At 35.2% G+C, this 21,283-nt stretch overlaps 2 protein-coding genes across 3 annotated transcripts; one reads left to right on the top strand and one right to left on the bottom strand.

Annotated features, from left to right (window-relative positions):
- The first annotated feature begins 5,201 nt into the window (after positions 1 to 5,201).
- On the top strand, positions 5,202 to 11,643 carry LOC123913839 (wax ester synthase/diacylglycerol acyltransferase 4-like). The gene is made up of 5 exons (XM_045964715.1): positions 5,202 to 5,396; positions 5,579 to 6,163; positions 6,536 to 6,880; positions 9,990 to 10,127; positions 11,478 to 11,643. The coding sequence occupies exons 1-5, from the start codon at positions 5,208 to 5,210 to the stop codon at positions 11,640 to 11,642; spliced, it is 1,422 nt and encodes a 473-aa protein (XP_045820671.1). The 5' UTR covers positions 5,202 to 5,207; the 3' UTR covers position 11,643.
- Positions 11,644 to 18,009: 6,366 nt separating this feature from the next.
- On the bottom strand, positions 18,010 to 21,283 carry LOC123913838. 2 transcript variants are annotated; one of them, XR_006811719.1, is made up of 4 exons: positions 20,850 to 21,283; positions 20,158 to 20,446; positions 19,204 to 19,458; positions 18,010 to 18,292 (listed from the first exon to the last, which is right to left on the bottom strand). XR_006811719.1 is itself a non-coding variant. In XM_045964714.1 (3 exons), exons 1-3 carry the CDS (start codon positions 20,927 to 20,929, stop codon positions 18,280 to 18,282), a joined length of 348 nt encoding a protein of 115 aa, XP_045820670.1. In that variant the 5' UTR covers positions 20,930 to 21,283; the 3' UTR covers positions 18,010 to 18,279. The 2 variants fall into 2 exon arrangements, 1 of the variants encoding a protein (XP_045820670.1); XM_045964714.1 differs by lacking the exon at positions 20,158 to 20,446.

Raw genomic sequence — 21,283 nt, 5'->3', positions numbered from 1 at the left:
GGCAGTCATCTCAAAAGCCTTAATAAAGGCTAAAGAGTTTGGATGAAGTTGGGAGGACGCTAAGTGGAGATGGCGGAAAATGGACACCTCAAGATCCGTAAAAGGTAGCCTTATCCCAGATGTTTGAACGTGATCTCATACATAGGGATCGTTCCCCACGCCCAATTACTGCAAATCCTATGACGAGCAGTCGGGATCCGCACTTCGAAATCCTCAGTGGGAGGAGTCTGGATATCTGTGCACATCGTATCCGGAATGTCGTTCTCGTAATTCTTATTGATCGATTCCGTCTCGCGAGGTTCGTCCGCCACCCAAGAATGGTCGACTCGCGAGCGAGACGAAGAAGATGGTTGTGGACCTAAAGGTGGGGCTTGCCCTTGAGACCCTTCAGCCATTTAAAAACCTGAAAAGCAGAGGAAGGAAAAGTGAATTCGACATTCAAATCCACCCTTCTACCGCCAAATCAAGTGAAAGGGCAAGGATCTCGACAAAACTTAGAAAAATTACGCGAAGAAACCAAAGAAAAAATGAGGCTATTCCTCTGAGCACTAAGTTCATGGAACATCCGAGCATGAAATGCATAAGATGCTCGACACTGTTCTTGATTGAGAACCCAAAAGACAGTGGCTAAAATAGCGGATTTTGCCTTCAAATGCGTGAAAATAGCGGATTTGGGGGAGGAAAAGGTGCTAATCACCACCTATAACAACCTATAACTGTAACATCACAAACTGCTTTCAGGATAACCGACTGACCCTACAGACCAACACGAGTCTTTTCAGCGTGCTTTGTCCTCACTCGCATGCTTTCCGGGAAAACTTCCCAGAAGGTCACCCATCCAAAGACTACTCCAAGTCAAGCACGCTTAACTGTGGAGTTCTTATCGAATGAGCTACCGAAAAGAAGATGCATCTTGTTGGTATAGGTAGTACCCATCAATCCTTATAAGCCTTCCTTCCACCATGCAATCTGAAACCTGCACAGACTCAGGATCCCTCTCATTCCGATGTGATTCGTTTTTGCCTAGAAGCTGCCAGGAGCCGCTAATTGTCATGCCTCATGCACCGACAACCACTTCCCGCCCTCGTCAGACCCGGGCGTTACAATAACCCTCAAAAAACTACACCCACATGCGTCAAAAAGAAAAACACCTTGCCTACTACATAACCTACGTCCTACTTAATCAAACGATTCAGCAAAATCCAAAAAGAAAATTAAAGGGTGGAGCACTTACTTGATTAATGGAGACGAAGAAGGGTGTCTGTAATGTAGTAGAAAAGGAAGCTTTAATCACCAGAAAGGTTGAAATCAGAGAGCGGAGACGTTGGAGAAATAGCAAGAAACTGTAAAATTTCGAAAGAAACTACCACTTTCCTATATATAGACGAACGCACCTGTACGAGAAAATCTGCGCCACCCTCCATCTGAACCGTTGCCTTGATCCAACGGATCAAATCAATAGCAAACAGATGGCCCAGATTTAATCTCAAGGAAAATAAAAAGGCGCAAAGATCAAACGGCTTTCAATGTCCTCGAGATTCAAATCTCGATTAATAGCCACTCAAGTGCTATTCAAATAGCCTTTACACGTGGCAGGAAAAGACGAAGCGACTCGTCCCTTCAAGTCACATCCATCTGCTCGCGTGAATTCCGCGAAACCCAAGACACCGTATCTCGAAAAAATCGTGACCCAAAAGGGTAATGTGTGATCCCCGGAATCCAATCCCCGATACTTTCGCCAAAATGCAAAAGCGGCCACAAATACCGGTGAACGCCAAGTTAAAGGGTCGCGCCCTCGACAAGATCGTAAACAAGGACATGACATTCGTTCAAAACGAATTGCCCGTGAAAAGGACAAGCTCGTTCGCTCAAAAGTTTATAGCATATGCTCGGAACAGTTTGTTCGAAAATCATAACGAAACAAAAACAAGGGCACAATTAAAGCGCGACTGCAAAAATAAACGATGCTCGAAACATTAAAGCTCAAAATTCTTTATTAATAGAAAGCCAGTACAGAAGGAAAGAAAATTACAAAGGATCCGAGCATCTAATCCTCATGCTCGGAATCCGAATCAATCTTCAACAATTCTGTTGGCTTCATCTTGGATTCCACTGTCATCTGGGACTCCCCTACGTCAGAGGAAGAGAGAAGAGGGTAAAAATCCTGAGACTTATAAGTCTTCAGAAACTCCGCGTAGTCCCCATCTGTCTCATCAGAACCTGACGAATTGGAGGTATCTGAGGAGAGAGTTATCGTCTCTACCTTAACCTCCTTTGCCATCTTCGAGCGAGTAACCCTAGCAGTGGACACCTCCACTTTCTTCTTTCCTCTCTGGGACTTCGAACTCTCGACGGCAACCTTCTTGGTATTCTTCCTATTCATCGCTAATACTCGAGACACAATTATGAAAGGCAAGGAAAAAGCAGCAAGTATTTATAGAAAAACTTGCCGCCTAAAAAGCCCAACATCGTGTTTAACGGCCCATAATGAATGCAAGGGGCGGTTGCAAGTACCTAGGGTTGACCACTTGGGGAAGCGCTTTTCCTTTTCCAAAGCTTGACTTTGGCCAAAGGGAATTACGAAACCTCGAGGAAGAGAAGCACGACTGGCCACCTCGAAATAGTTATGTTCGACAAAACGAATGATCTTTCAAAAGCACAAGATGAATCGCTCAAGCTTCAAGTTATTATCCTCATCAACGAGCATAACAACTTGGGGGGCTCCTGTTCTGGGCCGAGCACAGATGCTCGAGCAGAGGAGGATGTCGAACAATAATGTCCCGAGCTAGCCTACCACGAAGAGACCGCGAGCCTTGCTCGACTCTCCAACGGTCTGATACTCTCACGTATCGTAATGGCCGTAAACCGGAATGATGAGCATTTACTGCACATCAAGGCCTCCAAGCTGTTTTCCGTCAGCCACTTGATGGCCATTAATGCCATCAAGGGCCTTGGCCCTGCGTTGGGGGCTATATATATGTGACTCCACTCCATTCACAAGGTACGCATATTTTTAGCTAAGAAAACCTTCACTCCACACCAAAACTGACTTGAGCGTCGGAGTGGCTGCAGGTACACAACCCCCCTCCGCTTCAACAGGGGCCTTGCAAACGTCAAACACCGGCGCGGTCGCACACTTCTGGTCAAGCACGATCAAAAATAATAATAATACAACAGACAATACTTCAACACACCACCCTTATGTTTAAGTCTTGAAACCTCCCCACATAAAATATTTGAAATAGATTTGATAAAAATAAAATTACAGGAGCCTTGAAAAAGAAACGAAAGTAACGGAAAGCGAAGACAAGACAACATTAACAAGAAATAAACGAAACTAGATAGATAGTTATGAGATTTCCAACCAGACAAGAGAGATTTAATTTTATCAATTACCGACATCTAACAAGAGTGTCTACGTGGATTAACACCTATCATAAGAGTGCTTTAAAAAATTATTTAATTCTATTCAATAATTTCAGTGGGGACAATTCTTTAATTTACCTCGTGAGTTTTCCAAATTGGCAAATAAACCTCTTCAAATTTCATATATGAGGGGGATCTTATATAAACGGAAATTAAAATATACTTTTAAATTATAGATTAAATAAAAGATTTACAACAAATAAATGATTTACAACAAATTTTATTTGTTTAAATAAAATAAAATTATGTGTTAAGTAGTTGTAGATGTAGGTGTGGTTCACCATTAGACTCCTTTAAAGGGGACCCTATTAAGGGGACCTTAAGGTTTAACGTGATTCATATGGCACCTAGCTTCTAGCTTCAAACCATACTTTTTTTCCACCATCGATATCCGGTCTACTGGACTACTTAATCTGGTTTAGAAGTCAGTTCTTCTAGTCAGGGCCGGTTTTGGGCCTGGGCTTCCAGGCCTCCAGCCCAGGGCCACAAAAAAAAAAGGGGCCACAAAAAAAAATGGTAATAGGTAGTAATATTGGGGGGGTTTAAATAGCAACAATAGTGGCCCAGCAACATTTATGGCCCAACAAAACATAATTAGACAAAAAAAAATCATAATTAGATTAAAAAAAAAAAAAAACAAAAATATATTTCATAATTAGATAAAAAAAAACAAAAGTATATTTCATAATTAGATAAAAAATATATATATATATTTCAAAAAAAAAAAAAACATAATTAGAAAAGTGGTATATTGCGTCTAAAAAAAAACAATGAATGATTATTTTTGATGTTATTGAAATTGTTTACAATTTAGATATATTATATTTTTATAAGGGGTCCATTTTTATTTTTTGCCCTGGACCTCTAAATACTCGGAGACGGCCCTGCTTCTAGTTTCAGCTCCCTTTTGATTGGAGTTGCGGGGAATCGAACCGTGATCCTTCCTACCAAATCAAGGAGAAAGAGATATACGGACAATGAATAGAGTAGTCAAACCGTAAATATCACAAGGGAGCTTATATGGTGCAGTCCCTTTTTGGACTGTTTTGGTGCAGTCCTTTTTTTTTTTACCAATAGAATTTAATCTAATTTCCACATCAGCGCAAGTCCATGATAAGTCTTTTTTTTTAACAAACTTTTATTTATTGCATGAGTCCCCCCATCAAGTGAATATTCATTTACAAATATAATTACAAACAAAAAATAAATTTTATTCCAATTTAAAATAAATCAGATAATATAATTTATAATGTTTTTTATTTGATATGAAAAGCAAGTATTCGGTGATTTTGTGACTTTGTTGTTTTTTGTTTGAGTTTTAGTTGTAATTTTGTTTTGATTTTTTTTTAAATTTTTATAAGTGTAATTTTGTTTTAATTGATTTACAATCACATTTAAAATTAAAAACAATTTAAACATTGGGATAATTTTGAAACTTTTAATATGATAGGGACTTAGTTGAAATATTAATAGATATAAAGTACATGGTATGTACCATATAAGTAGTTGGTACTATATATTTCAAAGTGAGTCAATACTGCATCCTCATTGGTCAGATTAAGACTGCACCAAAACAGTCCAAATAAGGACTGCACTATAGAATTTTCCATATCACAAATGCCAGCTTGACTACTCTATTAACAATGCATCAATTAAAATCAACGGTGTATAGCTCTATGCCGTAACTATATACAAAATGTATTTGTGACTTTTAGAGTATATATATATCATGATACCAGCTTGGCTTTTTTATAGCAAATTGTGTAATAGAAAGAAACATAATGGACAAAGTCAATGAAGAGTTTGAAGAACCAGTGAGTCCTCATGGACAATATTTCAACAGCTCTGTGATATGTTCATATTCTTTTGTCTTTATGGAATTTGCTATTCCAATTCATGACTTACAAATTATACCTTTGCTCAAAGATAACTTCCTCCCTGCTATTAATCCACGCTTCTCCTCTATTATGGTTCAACATCTCTTCCAAATACTTTATTAACTTACTACTAATACTTTACATTTTATTTTTCTCTCGTCCTAATTAATATATATATATATATATATATATACCTATTTTTTTTTCTTTCAATCATACATATTTTTTTGGTATAAATATTGTTTAAATGCGGGCTTAATATATTTGCAAAACAGGTAAGAGACAGATATGATAAGTTGAGATGGCAAAAGGTTGAAGTGAATGTTGAAGAACACGTAAAGATTCCTAAATTTCCTGAAATCACTAATTCATCATCAAATGAATTATATGACAAGTATGTTAGTGATTATGTAACAAGTATTCTAATGGAAAGAACACCTCAAGATAAACCACTTTGGGAAGTTCATGTGATTAAATATCCAACAAGCAATGCTGAAGGCACTTTAATATTCAAAATTCATCATGCACATGGTGATGGTTACTCTCTCATGAGTGCACTATTTTCTTTGTTTCAAAGAGCTGATGATCCCTCTATCCCACTTTCTTTTCCTTCACGAAAAACACAATTAGATTCTAAATATGCAAAGAAAAGCTTATTTAAGAAACTATGTTTAAATACCTCCTATTTTTTTAGCTCATTATCAGATTTTGGGTCAACCATAATCAAGACAAGAATGATTGAAGATGACAAAACACCTATAAGGTTAGGATATGAAGGAACTGAATTTCAGCCTTTTACTTTGTCAAACATATCATTATCTCTTGATCAAATCAAAGAAATCAAATCAAAGCTTGGAGTGGTAAGATTCATTAATCAAGCTAGATTATTTTTGAGATGAATAAGCTAGAATATAAAATTAGCAAACTTTGATTTTGGTCTGAACAAACTTAAAAATAAAATTGTGTGTAGCTGATTTCATGTAGTCACCGTCTTGAGTCAGAAATCAATGACTACACGACTCACGCAGTCAGTGATTGCACAAAATCCGAATCCTCTGCATGCAGTCGTGCAGTCACGGATTTATAACCGTCCGGTCTCGATTGGACCGTTTAAATTTTTCTCACGGAAACTTCACATTTTATAAAATCCACATTTTATCAATTATAAGAATAAACAATATGTTTAACTCTAATTAAATTAATTGATGTTAATTAATTTTGGCATGGTGCAGACTGTAAACGATGTGGTTTCTGGTATGATCTTCTATGGGATTAGGTTATACATGCAAGAAATGAATGAGAAGACAAAAACATCAAATTCCACAGCGGTTGTAATGCTCAATACACGAAATGTAGATTATCAACCATTGAAGGAAATGCAAAAACCAGAGTCTAAAGGTCTTTGGGGGAATCAAATTTCTTTTTTACAAATACCAATACCCAAGCTAATAAACCAATCAGACCCTCTTCAATTTGTTTGGGAAACCCGTAAAGTAATCCAAAGAAAAAAACATTCTTTCAGTGTTCATCTTATAGGCTTGCTTATGGATTTGGAAATGAAATTAAGAGGACCTGAGGTGCGTGACACATAATTTAACCATTCTCCCAAAATTTGATAATGTATTTATTTTTCTTTATTAGTTTTGATAGCTAATTAAGACTCTACCCTAGCTACCCATCTACTTAATCTTTTTTGGTGTAAACCGGGTATCCTCTACGCGCAACTACAAAGACTAATCTTTGAGATTTGTGGGACCCAAATACGCAAACGCTCCCTAACATTGTGTTTGTTTAGGTAGATTTACAAAAGAGAGAAATAAGAAATAGAGAGATAGCAAAGAAATTAGCTATTTTTATGGTTTGGATGAGGAGGGAAATAAGAAAAGAGAGAAATATAATGGTTAATAACTGCCAAAAATAAATCTCTCCATATTAGGAGAGATTTGTGTGAAAAGAAGTGAAATAAACAATTTTACAACAATACACTCATTCAACTAATTTATTTTCTTGTAAAAAAGGATAAATTTGTTATTTTCTCATTTTTATTAAATTATCTCTTCTCACTTTTCTATTCATCCAAACCATATAAAATTTCTATCCAATTTCTCTTCTATCTCTCTTCTCTCATATTTCTTTCTTCACTATTTCTCTCTTCCCCATCTCTTTGACATCAAAACATAGTGTAAGAGTTTTAACACCGACCCATCTACCTAATCTATTGCCCAATATATTTGTCATTTCAAGTAAAAATATATTGCATTATAACTAGAGCTGTCAAAATGGGCTAGCCCGAATGGGCCGGCCCGCAAAGTCCGATTTTTTCCCGGGCTCGGGCCTTGAAAATCCTAGCCCGAATTATTTCCGGGCTTTTTAGCCCGGCCCGACAAAGCCCGATTAAAATATGGGCTAGCCCGAATGGGCCGCGGGCGGCCCGCAAGCCCGAAAAAATTAAAATTAAAAATAAAATAAAATATAAATATAAATATAAATAATTTGTTTCGGATGATTTGAAATTAGTTTGTAATATAAATTATAAAATATCGTCCGCTACTTAAGTAGCATGAGTAAAAATAGGGCACCCAAGAAACTCGTAGGTAGCGGATGAGTAAAAATAGGACGCGCGAAAAACTCGTACGTAGGGGATGAATAAAAATAGGACGCGCGAGAAACTCGTATGTAGCGGATGAGTAAAAATAGGGCGCGCGAGAAAGTCGTAGGTAGCGGATGAGTAAAAATATGACGCGCGAGAAACTCGTAAGTAGCGGATGCGTAAAAATAGGGCGCGAGAAACTCGTAGGTAGTGGATGAGTAAAAATAGGGCGCGCGAGAAACTCGTAGTAGCGGATGAGTAAAAATAGGGCGCGCGAGAAAGTCCTAGGTAGCGGATGAGTAAAAATATGACGCGCGAGAAACTCGTAAGTAGCGGATGCGTAAAAATAGGGCGCGAGAAACTCGTAGGTAGTGGATGAGTAAAAATAGGGCGCGCGAGAAACTCGTAGATAGGGGATGAGTAAAAATACGGCGCGCGCGAATTATATAATATTTATAGCGGATGAGTAAAAAATAGGACGCTCGAAAATTATTAATGCTATTTATATAGTTGAGTTTGAGCACTAAAAAAAAAAAAAAAAAAAAAGATAAACTGGGCCGCCCGAAAGCCCGACTACCCGTACCGGGCCGGGCTTGGGCACTAATTTTGGTAGCCCGTTTTTTATCCGGGCTTTTTAGCCCGACCCGACAAAGCCCGAAGCCCGACCGGGCCGGCCCGAAATTTGCCGGGCCGCCCGTTTTGACAGCTCTAATTATAACCAAAAATGTTTGTCCCAATTTATATGTCATTTTATAATAGATTTAAGGAAAATGTTAAACGGTGTCTCAGAGACACTAGTTAAACATATATGATAATTTTACCTCGTAAATTGTGTATTCAATTCTTTAATAATGTTAAAAGTTATTATCTCTTATCATTAAGTTTATCGTTTATTTCATTTTTTAGTATGCTGAACTAGTAGTTGAGACACTATTTAGCATAACCATAGACTTAAATATATTTTTTTACCAACTTTTAGGTATCGTTTGGCCAGACTTTTTTTCCTCTTATTTAGAGCTTATGCAAACAACTTATGCAATTTTTATATATTATTATAAGATTGTCAAGGTAGTTTATGATAAAAAATAGCTTATAAAATTACAATTTTCACTAGTGTGAACTTATAAAATAACATAAAACTTAATTTATATTGCATAAGCTATTTGCATAAGTTTAAAAAAAGTTGGGCTAAACGGACCCTTAGTCTGTTTTTTTTATAAAATTTCACATCTAGTATTTCAGTTGACTTTTTTTATGTTATATCACTTACAAAATTTTAAAACATCATTAGTTTAATAATTTTACTATTAATTTTTTTTGTTAAATAGCTTAGTGGCTAGAAACTTCACCTTTAAAATGGATAAGTGGGATGTCCGAGATTCGAACCTCGACCATTGCATATAAAATGTGATGTCCCTGCCAATTGAGTTAAGCTCACAGGGACCAATTTATCAATAACTTTAAATTAAAATTATGCTAAAGAGTACAACTATCCACTACCTTGGTTATAGAGCTTTTTGCACGCTTAAAAAGAAATGGAGGGAATAGTAATTTTGTATGCATAAAAAATAGTAATATAGAGAAACCAAGACATTAAGTTCAATTGGTTAATAAACTTCCATAAGACGAATCATTCGGAAAAACTAGAGTTCAATTATGGGTAGGAACAATATTCATAACCAAACTTTACTTACTTAGACTTTAATTACCCAGCGACCGAACTCTAGATTACCAGGATCATTTTTCTCTGAAAACTAGATAGTTAATAAGAAAATAATAATAAAAAGTAATTTTGTAAAATTTCTTATAGTAATTTCTATTTCTCATACAAAAGGAACTATAATTCTATTTTCATGCTATATATGCTAAAGTGATATATATATTTCGACGTGGATGGAGTAATTATATTTTTTTGTATATATAAAGGGGGCAAAGCCCGAATGGAGTAACATTTATTACTGCTATTTTGTATAAAGATAAAACATGAAATTTAACATAATTTATTTATATTTTATAATAAAAAATATAACAATTATTTTTCTTAGTTTAAAGGCTTTTTTAAATTAATGATGTTCTCTGTTTTATCGGTGTTTTAGGCTGTAGCTAAAATAATCTATAACACAATGGGACACTCAAGTGTTATTATCTCAAACCTGGTTGGACCAATAGAGAGTATGAGTTTGGAAAATCATCCTGTAAATGGGTTTTATTTTGCTGGGACAGGTGGATCCGAGGTATGTATATATACTTTTTTTTTTATGTTTAAATTGACAATGAATTTAATATCATCAATTTCACACTAGCCTTTTGAAAAGAAAAAAAAAAAACATTCACACTATAATTTTGTTAAAATTTTGGAGTATATTTTATACTATTAGTTTTTTATTGTTTATCACCACCAAAAACAATGTGTCTTTAGTTTTATCTTCATTATTTATTGTTCTATTTTGGTTTAACATTTTCTTTGCAACATTTTTAAAATTAGCACTATGTTTGAGTTCCCACACACCACATTTCACTTGAGTTCGTGCACACGCACTTTTCCACTTATAGTAGAAACTCTTTAAATTAAGGATTTAATTGATATGCATCGATGGTGTAAAATAATTTTATACTGTCAACCAATACCAACTATGTTTTCCGTCACATCACCCCACTTTTTTGACATGACATGACAAAATGATGGTTATTTATTGGACGATCGTGTAAAATTATTTTACACCATCAGTGCATATCAATTAAACTCTTAAATTAATACTCGGTAAATTAATAAACTTTCTAAAATAATAAATTTGTCCGGTTCCGACTTAGGCCAATGTAAAGAATTGAAAAACTCGATAAAATAATAAGATAATAATTTTTCGAGAGATCCCTTTATAATTTTCGGTTCCAAGAAAATCATAAATTAATAATTCATAGAAACTAAAAAAAAAATATATTACACCCTATTGAAATATGATTCAATAGTTGTCTATTTTCCTTTAAAGTTCAACTGGAATTTCCCCTCAAACCATCTTTGCAAGTCTTTTTTTGTGTGCTTGCAGGATTATCTCTCTTGTACTCACAACTCCTTACGTATTTGATCTGACTTAGTCGATTTTGCAACACCTTTTAGATGAGAAGCCATCTTGTGAGATATGGTTTGAATACTCTAATACATTCATGTAATTTATATATGTCAAACTTGCTTAAGAATACATTGAACACATTTGTTCCTATTGTTTACATTTACTGTACTTCAAAAGTCATTATTGATTTCCAATGCATATGAACACATTAGTTACTAATTTACGTTGAGTCACAAGGTTCGCTGCAACGTAATTCTAAGAGGCATAGACTAATTTTCCTTTTTGTTTGGTATGTACTGTATAATTACTTAAAAACTCTTTAAATTAATAATTATTAATTTATCGATAAATTAATAACTCTCTAAATTAATAAATTTCTCCGACATTATTAATTTAAAGAGTTTCTACTGTATATAGATATAGATGTTAGGTTTGGATTTGGATTTGATAAAATGTAAGTACATATTATTAATTTTAGTTCTAACACGCTTAATTATCTATTGTGTGTGGTTGTAGAATGTAAACATTACAATTGTGAGCTACGTGAAAATACTAAAAATCACCTTGAGAACTCTAAAGGGATTCATTGATGAAAAGAAATTCAAGTTTTGCATTGAGAAAGCGGTTGAAGTCATATTCAAAGCGGCTATGGAGATCTCCGAGATAACCATAAAAAATTAATTGGGACATACAAATATTTATCAATTTGTAAGGAAATGATTATCCATTCATCAAAAATAAAAATAAAATTATTATTAATAATAAATTGGTTCAAATAGTAAGAGTCTTGACTTCTTAAATAGGTTATCAGATGTTCGATTTCTAGTTACTAGACGCCTTACCGTGCATTCGCATGGGTCATATTATGTGACATCAACAATTCTCCAACATTGTTAAGTCCTATTGTTAAGGGAAAAAAATATAGATGATATTTATCCAAATACAGTACCTATTTTTATTGCTACATTCACTCATTTGATATTTATCCAAAGCAGAAAAAGTAACAACACAAATGATTTTAAAGTTATAATGTTCGTAAAATAAATATTTTTTAAGCATGAAAATGAATATAATAAACTATACCAAACGTTCAAATATATTTTAAAATAAAAATAGATTACATAATAATAATAATACAACAACCTATTTAAAAAAAAAATACAATGACATTATAAAAATAATAATAATAATAATACACCAAAAAAAAAACCTCAAGCAATTACATTAAAATTAACACGGATAAAAGAACATCTAAGTACTAAAATTTACTACTGTCAAAAAAAAAAAACTAAAATTTACTACTGTCAAAAAAAAAAGTACTAAAATTTACTTTAACTATGCAAAATAAAATAAACTGCTTCACTCTTCCATCTATGTGACCACCAGTTATTTCCAAATTTGTTTGATAAAGAATCAGATCAAAATGTTGTGGTTGCTGAGGAACCAACAGTAATAGACATTGGCAGTGGCTTGGAGTTGTGATCTAACAACTATTGACGAGGAGGAATTGCAAGTTTTGCAGCAAATTCTATTGGATGTGGTGCTGGGGGCAGAAACTGAGGATAAATGGCGATGGATACCGGACAAAGCTGGTCTTTTTTCTGTCAAATCTGCATATTCCTTATTTTTGAATGGTAGAGGTATGCATGATTTAAATCCAGGCGTGTTACCAGCTTTGAAGTCTCTTTGGGAAAATGATATTCCTTCAAAGGTCGGTGTGTTTGGTTGGCGATTACTTCTCGAGAAACTACCTACCAGAGCAGCTCTCTCGCTTCTAGAGGTATTCTAACCAATTTACATGATCTATCTTGTGTTTTTTGCTTCAATGAAGTAGAGGATTGTCCACATTTTTTCTTCAAATGTCTTTTTATGCAACAAGTTTGGAGAAAGATTTTCAGTTGGATGGGCTGTGCTGTTCATCATTATGCTGAGGGATGGCAGCATTTCAATTTTTTTTGGTGATATTGTGAAATCTAAAAGGGGACCAAAAGTTAAACATTTGATTTGGCTTGCGACAACGTGGTGCACATGGAACTTAAGAAACAACATTATTTATAGGGGTGTTATAGCTGATTTGGCTTTGTTGGTAGACCAAATTAAACTCATTACTTGGTTCTGGTTCATAGGCCGTTCGGGTAGATCTTGCACTTACTTGTATTCTGATTGGTGTGTTAATCCCTTAATATGTATCTTTAGTATTTAAGGGATTCTCTTTGTATTGTAAGGATTTGAGTACTCCTTGTACTCTTTATTAATACAATTTTGATTATAAAAAAAAAAATCTATGTGACCACCAACCCTAACACTTTCACCCACCGCGCCACTGCCATTTGCTTTACAAAGAATTGCTATGGTTTGAGAGTCTAAAGAACATCAAGAATAGAAGAATAATTCGGCAATAATGATACACACAAAATTAGGAGGAAAAAAATAGCTAGAAGAAGGAGAAAGAAAATTGAGATATTGGGCCTCTTTGTTTGAGATTTAAAAAAAATGATTTTTTTTGAAAAAAATCATTTTCATGAAAATAGATTTTCTTGAAGAAAATCTAAAGCTATTTTCCGTTTGTTTACAATCATAAAAATCTATTTTTTTAAGATGATGAGTGATAAAAAAATGGATTTTGATAAAAGCTATTGAAAATAGATTATCATTTTGATGAAAAAAATATTTTTTTTTACTAAAATCATTTTTGAAAAAATCTGAAACAAACACAAGTAAGATAAAAAAATAAATTTTTTTGATGAAAAATCTGAAACAAACATGTACCTATTGTCTTTCATAAACCGATCGTGTGTTTGTGACCTCCTTCCTGCAGTGAACCAGTGCTAATTCACATACAGTACATGGTGATGGGGAATTAGCACAATAATAATAATAACGAGCAATACGCAGCGGAAATAAAATTCCCCAAACTTGTAAGAACCTTGAGGATCAACAACAAATAATATGGCAGACAATAAAGCAAAATAAAGACACCGGAATTTTAACGTGGAAAACCCTCGATGTGAGAGTAAAAAACCACGAGTCGTCCAGACCAAAGAAATAGCTCCACTATAATCAAATAAGGGTACAAAAGAGTCTCCAAGTGAGGCACAAATAAGTGCTAACAACCAATTAAACAACAAAGCACTAAAGCTTTCAAAACAAGAACAAGAAGATGAAAATACCCAAAACAGAACTGCTTCAGTGCGGGCTGAATATCTCACGAACCAGACCTGATTTCGACGATCCGAACGGTGAAAGTGTAGCCCCGGAAGCTGCGAACACGCCCTCCAAATTTGAGCCAAATCCAACGGTTAACGAATCGGGAATCGGAGTTTTAGTGGGACTGATTTGAGAAAAACGGGAATTGTTTTCTCTCTTCTTTTCTCTCTATTTGAAGGTTGTTCTCTCACAAAATTTACTCACATAATAACCCTAGTATGACCACTCTCCACTTATATAAGTGAGACATAATGGGCTAATAAAATTGGACTTTTCTCCACATAGGAAGGGAGCCCAAAACCCAACAAATCTCCCCCTCACAACTATGTGGAGGAAATCGCCAAACCGGCGATATCACAACATGCTTCAAATTTTCCCCTTGGTAACGTCTTGGTCATCATATCTGAACCATTATCATCCGTATGAACCTTAACTAGTTCCAGCAACTTAGCATCCAAAACATCACGTATCCAGTGATACCTTACATCAATATGTTTGGACCTATTATGAAAAGTCGGATTCTTACCAAGATGAATAACACTTTGGCTATCAACAAATAACACATATTTGTCTTGAACAAAACCAAGCTCCTGCAAGAATTTCTTCAACCATATCAACTCTTTGCATGCTTCGGTAATGGCAATGAACTCTGCCTCTGTAGTAGACAATGCTACACACTGTTGCAATCTGGACTGCCAAGCTACAGCTCCCCCTGCAAACTTAATCATGTAGCCCGACGTAGACTTCCTAGAATCAATGTCGTCAGCCATATCTGAGTCAGAGTACCCTTCCAAAGTAGGCTTATCTCCCCCAAAGCAAAGTCTCATACAAGTAGTACCACGAAGATACCTTAAAACCCATTTTACAGCATTCCAATGCTCTCTAACTGGATTTGACAAAAATCTACTGACTGTACCAACAGCATGTGCTATATCTGGTCTTGTACACACCATTGCATACATCAAACTACCCACAGCAGACGCATAAGGAACACGTTTCATATCAAATGTTTCATCTTCATTTGAAGGACTTTGTTTCGAACTCAGCTTGAAATGAGTAGCAAGAGGAGTGCTTACCGCCTTAGAATTTTCCATCTGGAATCTCTGCAGCACTCTTTTGATATAGTGTTCTTGTGACATCCAAAGTTTCTTCTCCTTTCTGTCACGCGTGATTCTTATGCCAAGAATCTGTTTAGCTTCTCCCATGTCTTTCATGGCAAATGACTCGCCCAACTGCTTCTTTAACCTGTCAATGTTAGAAATATTTTTCCCTACAATAAGCATATCATCAACATATAACAACAGGATAATGAAGTCATCGTTAGAAAATTTTCTAACAAAGACGCAATGATCTGAAGTAGTCTTCTTGTATCCTTGTTCAGACATAACAGACTCAAACTTCTTGTACCACTGCCTTGGAGCTTGCTTCAACCCATATAGGCTCTTTCTCAATCTACACACATAGTCTTCTTTGCCTTTAACTTGAAAACCATCGGGTTGCTTCATGTAGATCTCTTCCTCCAAATCACCATGAAGGAAAGCCGTTTTCACATCCATTTGCTCAACCTCTAGATCAAGAGTAGCAGCCAAACCCAACACGGTTCTAATTGATGACATCTTCACAACAGGTGAGAAAATTTCATTAAAATCAACACCCTTTCTTTGACGGAAACCTTTCACTACCAATCTGGCTTTATACCTTGGAGACTCAGAGTTACTCTCATGTTTGACTCTATATATCCACCTATTTTCCAAAGCCCTTTTGCCTTTAGGTAACTTCACTAAATCATAAGTGTGATTATCATGCAAGGATTTCATCTCATCATTCATTGCATCCAACCACTTTTGATTTTCATCACTTTCCATGGCTTCTTGAAAATACTCAGGTTCACCCTCATCAGTCAAAGTCACATACTCATCAGAATTATACCTTGTAGAAGGTTGTCTCTGTCTGTTGGACCTCCTAAGTTGAACTTGAGATGATTCTAGAGCTTCACCAAGATTCTCATCCTGTGACATATCATTCTCCTCATCATTATCAGCTGGAATATATACATCTTCTCCAAGTTGTTGATCATCAACATAATCATGTGACTCACCATTTTGAACATCACCACCAATAATATCCAGATTATGAACAGGCAACCGAACTGGATCAATATTAGACAAACTAACATCTTTCTCGGGTGTAGTTTTCTCCACCTTATCAATGTCTTCAATAGTTTGGTCTTCCATGAACACAACATCGCGGCTTCTGATAAGTTTATTCCCTATAGGATCATAAAACTTGTAACCAAACTCATCCTGCCCATAGCCGATGAAGATACATTGTTTTGACTTTGCATCCAACTTGGATCTTTCATCCTTTGGAACATGCACAAAAGCCTTACAACCAAAGACTCTCAAATGATCATATTTGACATTCTTACCAAACCAAATTTTGTCTGGAACTTCACTGTTCAAAACAACAGTAGGAGTGAGATTAATAACATGCACCGCCGTGTACAGTGCTTCACCCCAATAATGTTGAGGCAACTTAGCTTCAGAGAGCATACATCTAACTCTCTCAACAAGTGTTCGATTCATCCTCTCTGCTAAACCATTCAACTGAGGAGTTTTAGGAGGAGTCTTTTCATGTGCAATACCCTGCTGCTTACAATAGACATCAAGGGGACCACAATACTCACCACCATTATCAGAACGAACACATTTCAGCTTCTTACCTGATTTCCTCTCAACCAAAGCATGAAATTCTTTGAATTTCTCCAACACTTGGTCTTTTGTCTTTATAGCATATACCCATAGTTTCCTGGAACAGTCATCAATAAAAGTAACAAAATAAAGTGCACCACTAATAGATTTTACCTTTAATGGACCACAAACATCAGAATGCACCAATTGAAGCAACTCTGACTTTCTTGAGGGAGGATGCTTCTTGAAGGATACTCTAGTCTGTTTACCAGTCATGCAATGAGAACACTTCTCCAAATCTGAATTCTTTAATCCTGGAAGCACATCCTTTTTGGCTAAAACATTCAGCCCCTTTTCACTAATATGACTAAGCCTTCGGTGCCACAAAGATGCTTTCATGTCGATAACATTCACACTGTCTCTAGCAACCAAAGCTTTTGTCCAATACAGTTTAGAAGTTTTCTCCCGTTTAGCCACAACCAAGTTACCTTTACTGAGTTTCCACTTTCCAGAACCAAAGTGATTATCATAACCACAATCATCAAGCATATGCATAGAGATCAAATTAAAACGAACATCTGGAGCATGTTTGACATCTCTAAGCAACAATTGCATTCCCATGTTGGTTTGCAAGCAAATATCACCAACACCAATTACCTTAGCTACACCATCATTACCCATCTTCAACCCTCCAAAGTCACCGGAAGTATAAGATGTGAAGAACTCCTTCCTCGGTGTAACATGCAATGTAGCACCACTGTCAACAATCCACATGCTCTCATCTGATACACTACAAGAAAATAAGCACTTTGCGACTGTCAATATTGTAGTTTGCGACGGTTGAAACCGTTGCAATTGTACATCTGCGACGGTTCTTAAACCGTTGCTGATTTGTGTGTCGCAATAGAACTTTGCGACAGTTTTGAAAACCGTCGTTATAACCGTTCAAAACCGTCACTATTTTTTCCCCACGTGATGCTAGATTTAATTTAATAGTAGAGGTTGCAACGGTTTCAAAACCGTCGCAAACTATTTTTTTTAATATTAATTTAAAACATTTTTTATTCATTTTGATAGCTTATTAAATAATAGTTACAATATACATACAAGAATAAGAAAATTAAAATACATAAATATATAAATATAAATAACTTAATCTCATTTATATAATTCATTTAATACTGACAACATTCATACATAAAAAATTTAATTAAAATACATGAAACTCCAAAAGAAAAAAGAAAAAACTAATGTAGTTCAATCATTCAAAAAACTAAAACCTAACCATTAGTAGAGTGATAAAACATTAAGTCAAAATAAGAAGTTCACAAAATATCTCAATATTCCCAGTACGTGAGGTTGCTTCATGATCCTTAATTAGTGCTAACTAGACTCCCAACACCTGCCATCTCTTGACTCTTCTAACTCAGATACCTGAAAAAAACATAAGTATATATTAGGATGCTTAAAAAAACGGAATTCTATAGATTAACTTAGTCCATGGCATAATTCCTAGCATAATGAAATCTATTTTCTTTTCTAAGTACATCAAATAAAAGAACTTATAACAGAACATGTTTTTATTTTTTGAAAAGCAAAGGAATAATTTATTAATGAAAGATGAAATAGAGACATAAGGTATGCAAAAGAGTCACAATACAAACACTCCAAAATTGACAAACACAAATTATTACAATACCAAAGTGCCTCAATTATTAACAATCCCAAGCCTTACTGAAATGAATCAAACAACACCACACAACCTGTGTCACAACCGCAATCTCTAATCTAGAATTTGATATCACATTCCTTAAACAATCCCCTATAGAATTTTGAGCACCACTAGTGAATCCACTAGAGTTAATACCTATAAGCAAGACATAACCAGTCCACAAAATCTATGCCACGCAACATAATGAAAGCTATTGCATTGGATAGTAACATCTTCTATTTGAAATGAATTTACACACAACATTTTTAAATTGTTCAGTTTAGAATGAAACACATGTATGAACAATCAAATGTACACAAGGCAACCACAAATGTACTAATTCTGGAACAATCTCTCACACACACACACACATAAAAACAAAGCACATCACACTAAAAGAAGAAAAACAAAGCATATCACGCAATCAAAAGTACTTAATCGTTACTTTCATTCCACCAGTAGACATGATTGATCTACCATCATTTGGTTCCTATATTAAAATAAGATAACAATAGCAACAAACAACAAAAGAAATAAAAGAACAATCATTTATAGCCCATAATAAATTTTGGTGAATACATCAAACCAAACATAAAAGAAAGACAAAACCAAATATGTAGAATCATTAACTCACCTTGTATATAAATATATGGAAGAGGTTGAGATAATTACGCAAAAAGCTAGCACAAGAACAATCCATCCAATGCAGAAATAATAAAAAAAAAAAAGAGGAACCAATTGATTGCAAACCAATTTCATTTTAATAAGAGTCCCTCCTCTGGCTCTTGTAATTGCAGCAGCTTGTTGTATATCAGCCTCGAGTATTTGGAGGGAATCCTGATATGGTAACTGAGAAAGGTAGTATGACATCAGTGCCATAAATTTGTACCTAATCAAAGAAACACAACATAAGTCAAATATGAGACAAACAAAATTAAGGTTCAATGATGAAAAACATTCTATAGCATCATTTAGAAACATATCAATATATCAATGGAAACATCTATACAACGGAACAATCAAAACTTCATTATCAAACAAATGAGAAAGAGAAACAGTTATTTGAACCTACTTAAAAGAATTAGAACTCAAATGGAACTAGAATAGATTAAAGGTTTTTCATTGGTTGAAGTTGCTAACTGCAAGAATCTAACCGTGTTGAATTTTCAAGCAACAATTTTACCGGTGCGATCCCTATTGAAATGGGGTCTATTTCAAGAATTAAAGGATTGTACTTGGGAGGAAACAACTTTTCAAGAGATATTCCTGAGACCCTTTTGAATTTGACTAATTTGGTTTTCTTGGATTTGAGCAGAAACAAATTTGGTGGTGACATACAAAAGATATTTGGGAAATTTCAACAAGTGAGATTTCTACTATTGCACTCCAATTCTTACACTGGAGGGTTAAGATCATATGGAATTTTTACATTGCCGAATATTACGCGGGTAGACCTAAGCCTCAACAACTTTTCAGGTCCATTACCTGTTGAAATCTCTCGTATGCAAAGTCTAAAACTTCTAATGTTATCATATAACCAGATCAATGGATCTTTTCCATCAGAATTTGGAAATATTTAAAACTTGACCTTTCTTTCAACAAGTTGACTGGATCAATACATCCAAGCCTCGGAAACTTGAGTTCACTCTTGTGGTTGATGCTTGCAGACAATTCATTAACCGGACCAATTCCTCCAGAGTTAGGGAACTGTACTAGTTTGTTATGGCTAAACCTCGCTAACAATAACCTCTCCGGAAAGTTTCCTCGGGAACTTTCTAAAATTGGAAGGAATGCAATGACAACATTTGAATCAAATAGGCGAGACAATGTAATTGTTGCTGATTCTGGTGAATGTTTAGCAATAAAGAGATGGATACCTGCAAATTACCCTCCATTCAGTTTTGTGTACCATATCTTAACAAGAAAAAATTGTAGAGGACTTTGGAATAAATTGCTAAAAGGGTATGGAATTTTTCTATTTTGCACATCTGGTTCCACCCTTAGGGTATCTATGATATCTGGTTATGTTCAGTTAAGTGGAAACAAGCTAAGCGGTGAAATCCCTTCAGAGATTGGAACAATGGTCAAATCCAAATACTTCAATTGATTTGGATTAGCTTCAATTGAAATCCAAATACTACAAAAAGTAAATATAAGGGAAAAATAAGGGAAGGAAAAATAATGGAAACCTAATGGTAGATAGATAACCCTTAGGCTGTGCAACCTAATGGAAAACTAACTAGAACAAAGAAATGGAAGGAAAAATAAGGGAAAACAAACCTGAACGTGTAAACTACGGATGGTGTGCTGGCGGATGCTGCCTGAAGGGTGGCAGAAGCTGCCGTCGTTGTCGGAGACATAACGAGAGAGAGCGGGGGAGGGAGAGAACAAAAACAGAACGATGAAGCTTTCCAGCGAAAAAACGATGAAGCTTCGTTGATTGGAACATGAAGGGGATTTAGAGATTGGGGGATTGGAACGATGAAGGGGAAGATGATTTGGAGAGTGGATTTGTCGCAGGGGAATGATTTAGGGATTTTAGGGTTTTTTTTGAACAAAAAGTGAAGAAGGGTTTGAACAAAAAAAATAGTGAAAAAGGATTTGAGTATGACTGAGAGTAGAATTGTATGGGGCTGAATATGGTTCCACAGTTTTAGATCCAAAATCTGCAACGGTTGATTAAACCGTCGTATACACCGTCACAAAATTCCAAG

The sequence above is a fragment of the Trifolium pratense genome, linkage group LG3 (assembly GCF_020283565.1).
Source record: "Trifolium pratense cultivar HEN17-A07 linkage group LG3, ARS_RC_1.1, whole genome shotgun sequence".
NCBI lineage: Eukaryota > Viridiplantae > Streptophyta > Magnoliopsida > Fabales > Fabaceae > Trifolium > Trifolium pratense.
This window is presented reverse-complemented; position numbering and strand designations above follow the sequence as displayed.

Excerpts from the sequence above, each read along its gene's own strand:
- LOC123913839 (XM_045964715.1), top strand. The coding sequence starts at position 5,208 with ATGGACAAAGTCAATGAAGAGTTTGAAGAACCAGTGAGTCCTCATGGA. Across the intron at positions 5,397-5,578 it reads CACGCTTCTCCTCTATTATG|GTAAGAGACAGATATGATAA; the intron begins GTTCAACATCTC and ends TTTGCAAAACAG. Across the intron at positions 6,881-9,989 it reads TGAAATTAAGAGGACCTGAG|GCTGTAGCTAAAATAATCTA; the intron begins GTGCGTGACACA and ends TCGGTGTTTTAG.
- LOC123913838 (XM_045964714.1), bottom strand. The coding sequence starts at position 20,929 with ATGTCTCCGACAACGACGGCAGCTTCTGCCACCCTTCAGGCAGCATCC. Across the intron at positions 19,459-20,849 it reads TCCGTAGTTTACACGTTCAG|GTACAAATTTATGGCACTGA; the intron begins GTTTGTTTTCCC and ends TTCTTTGATTAG.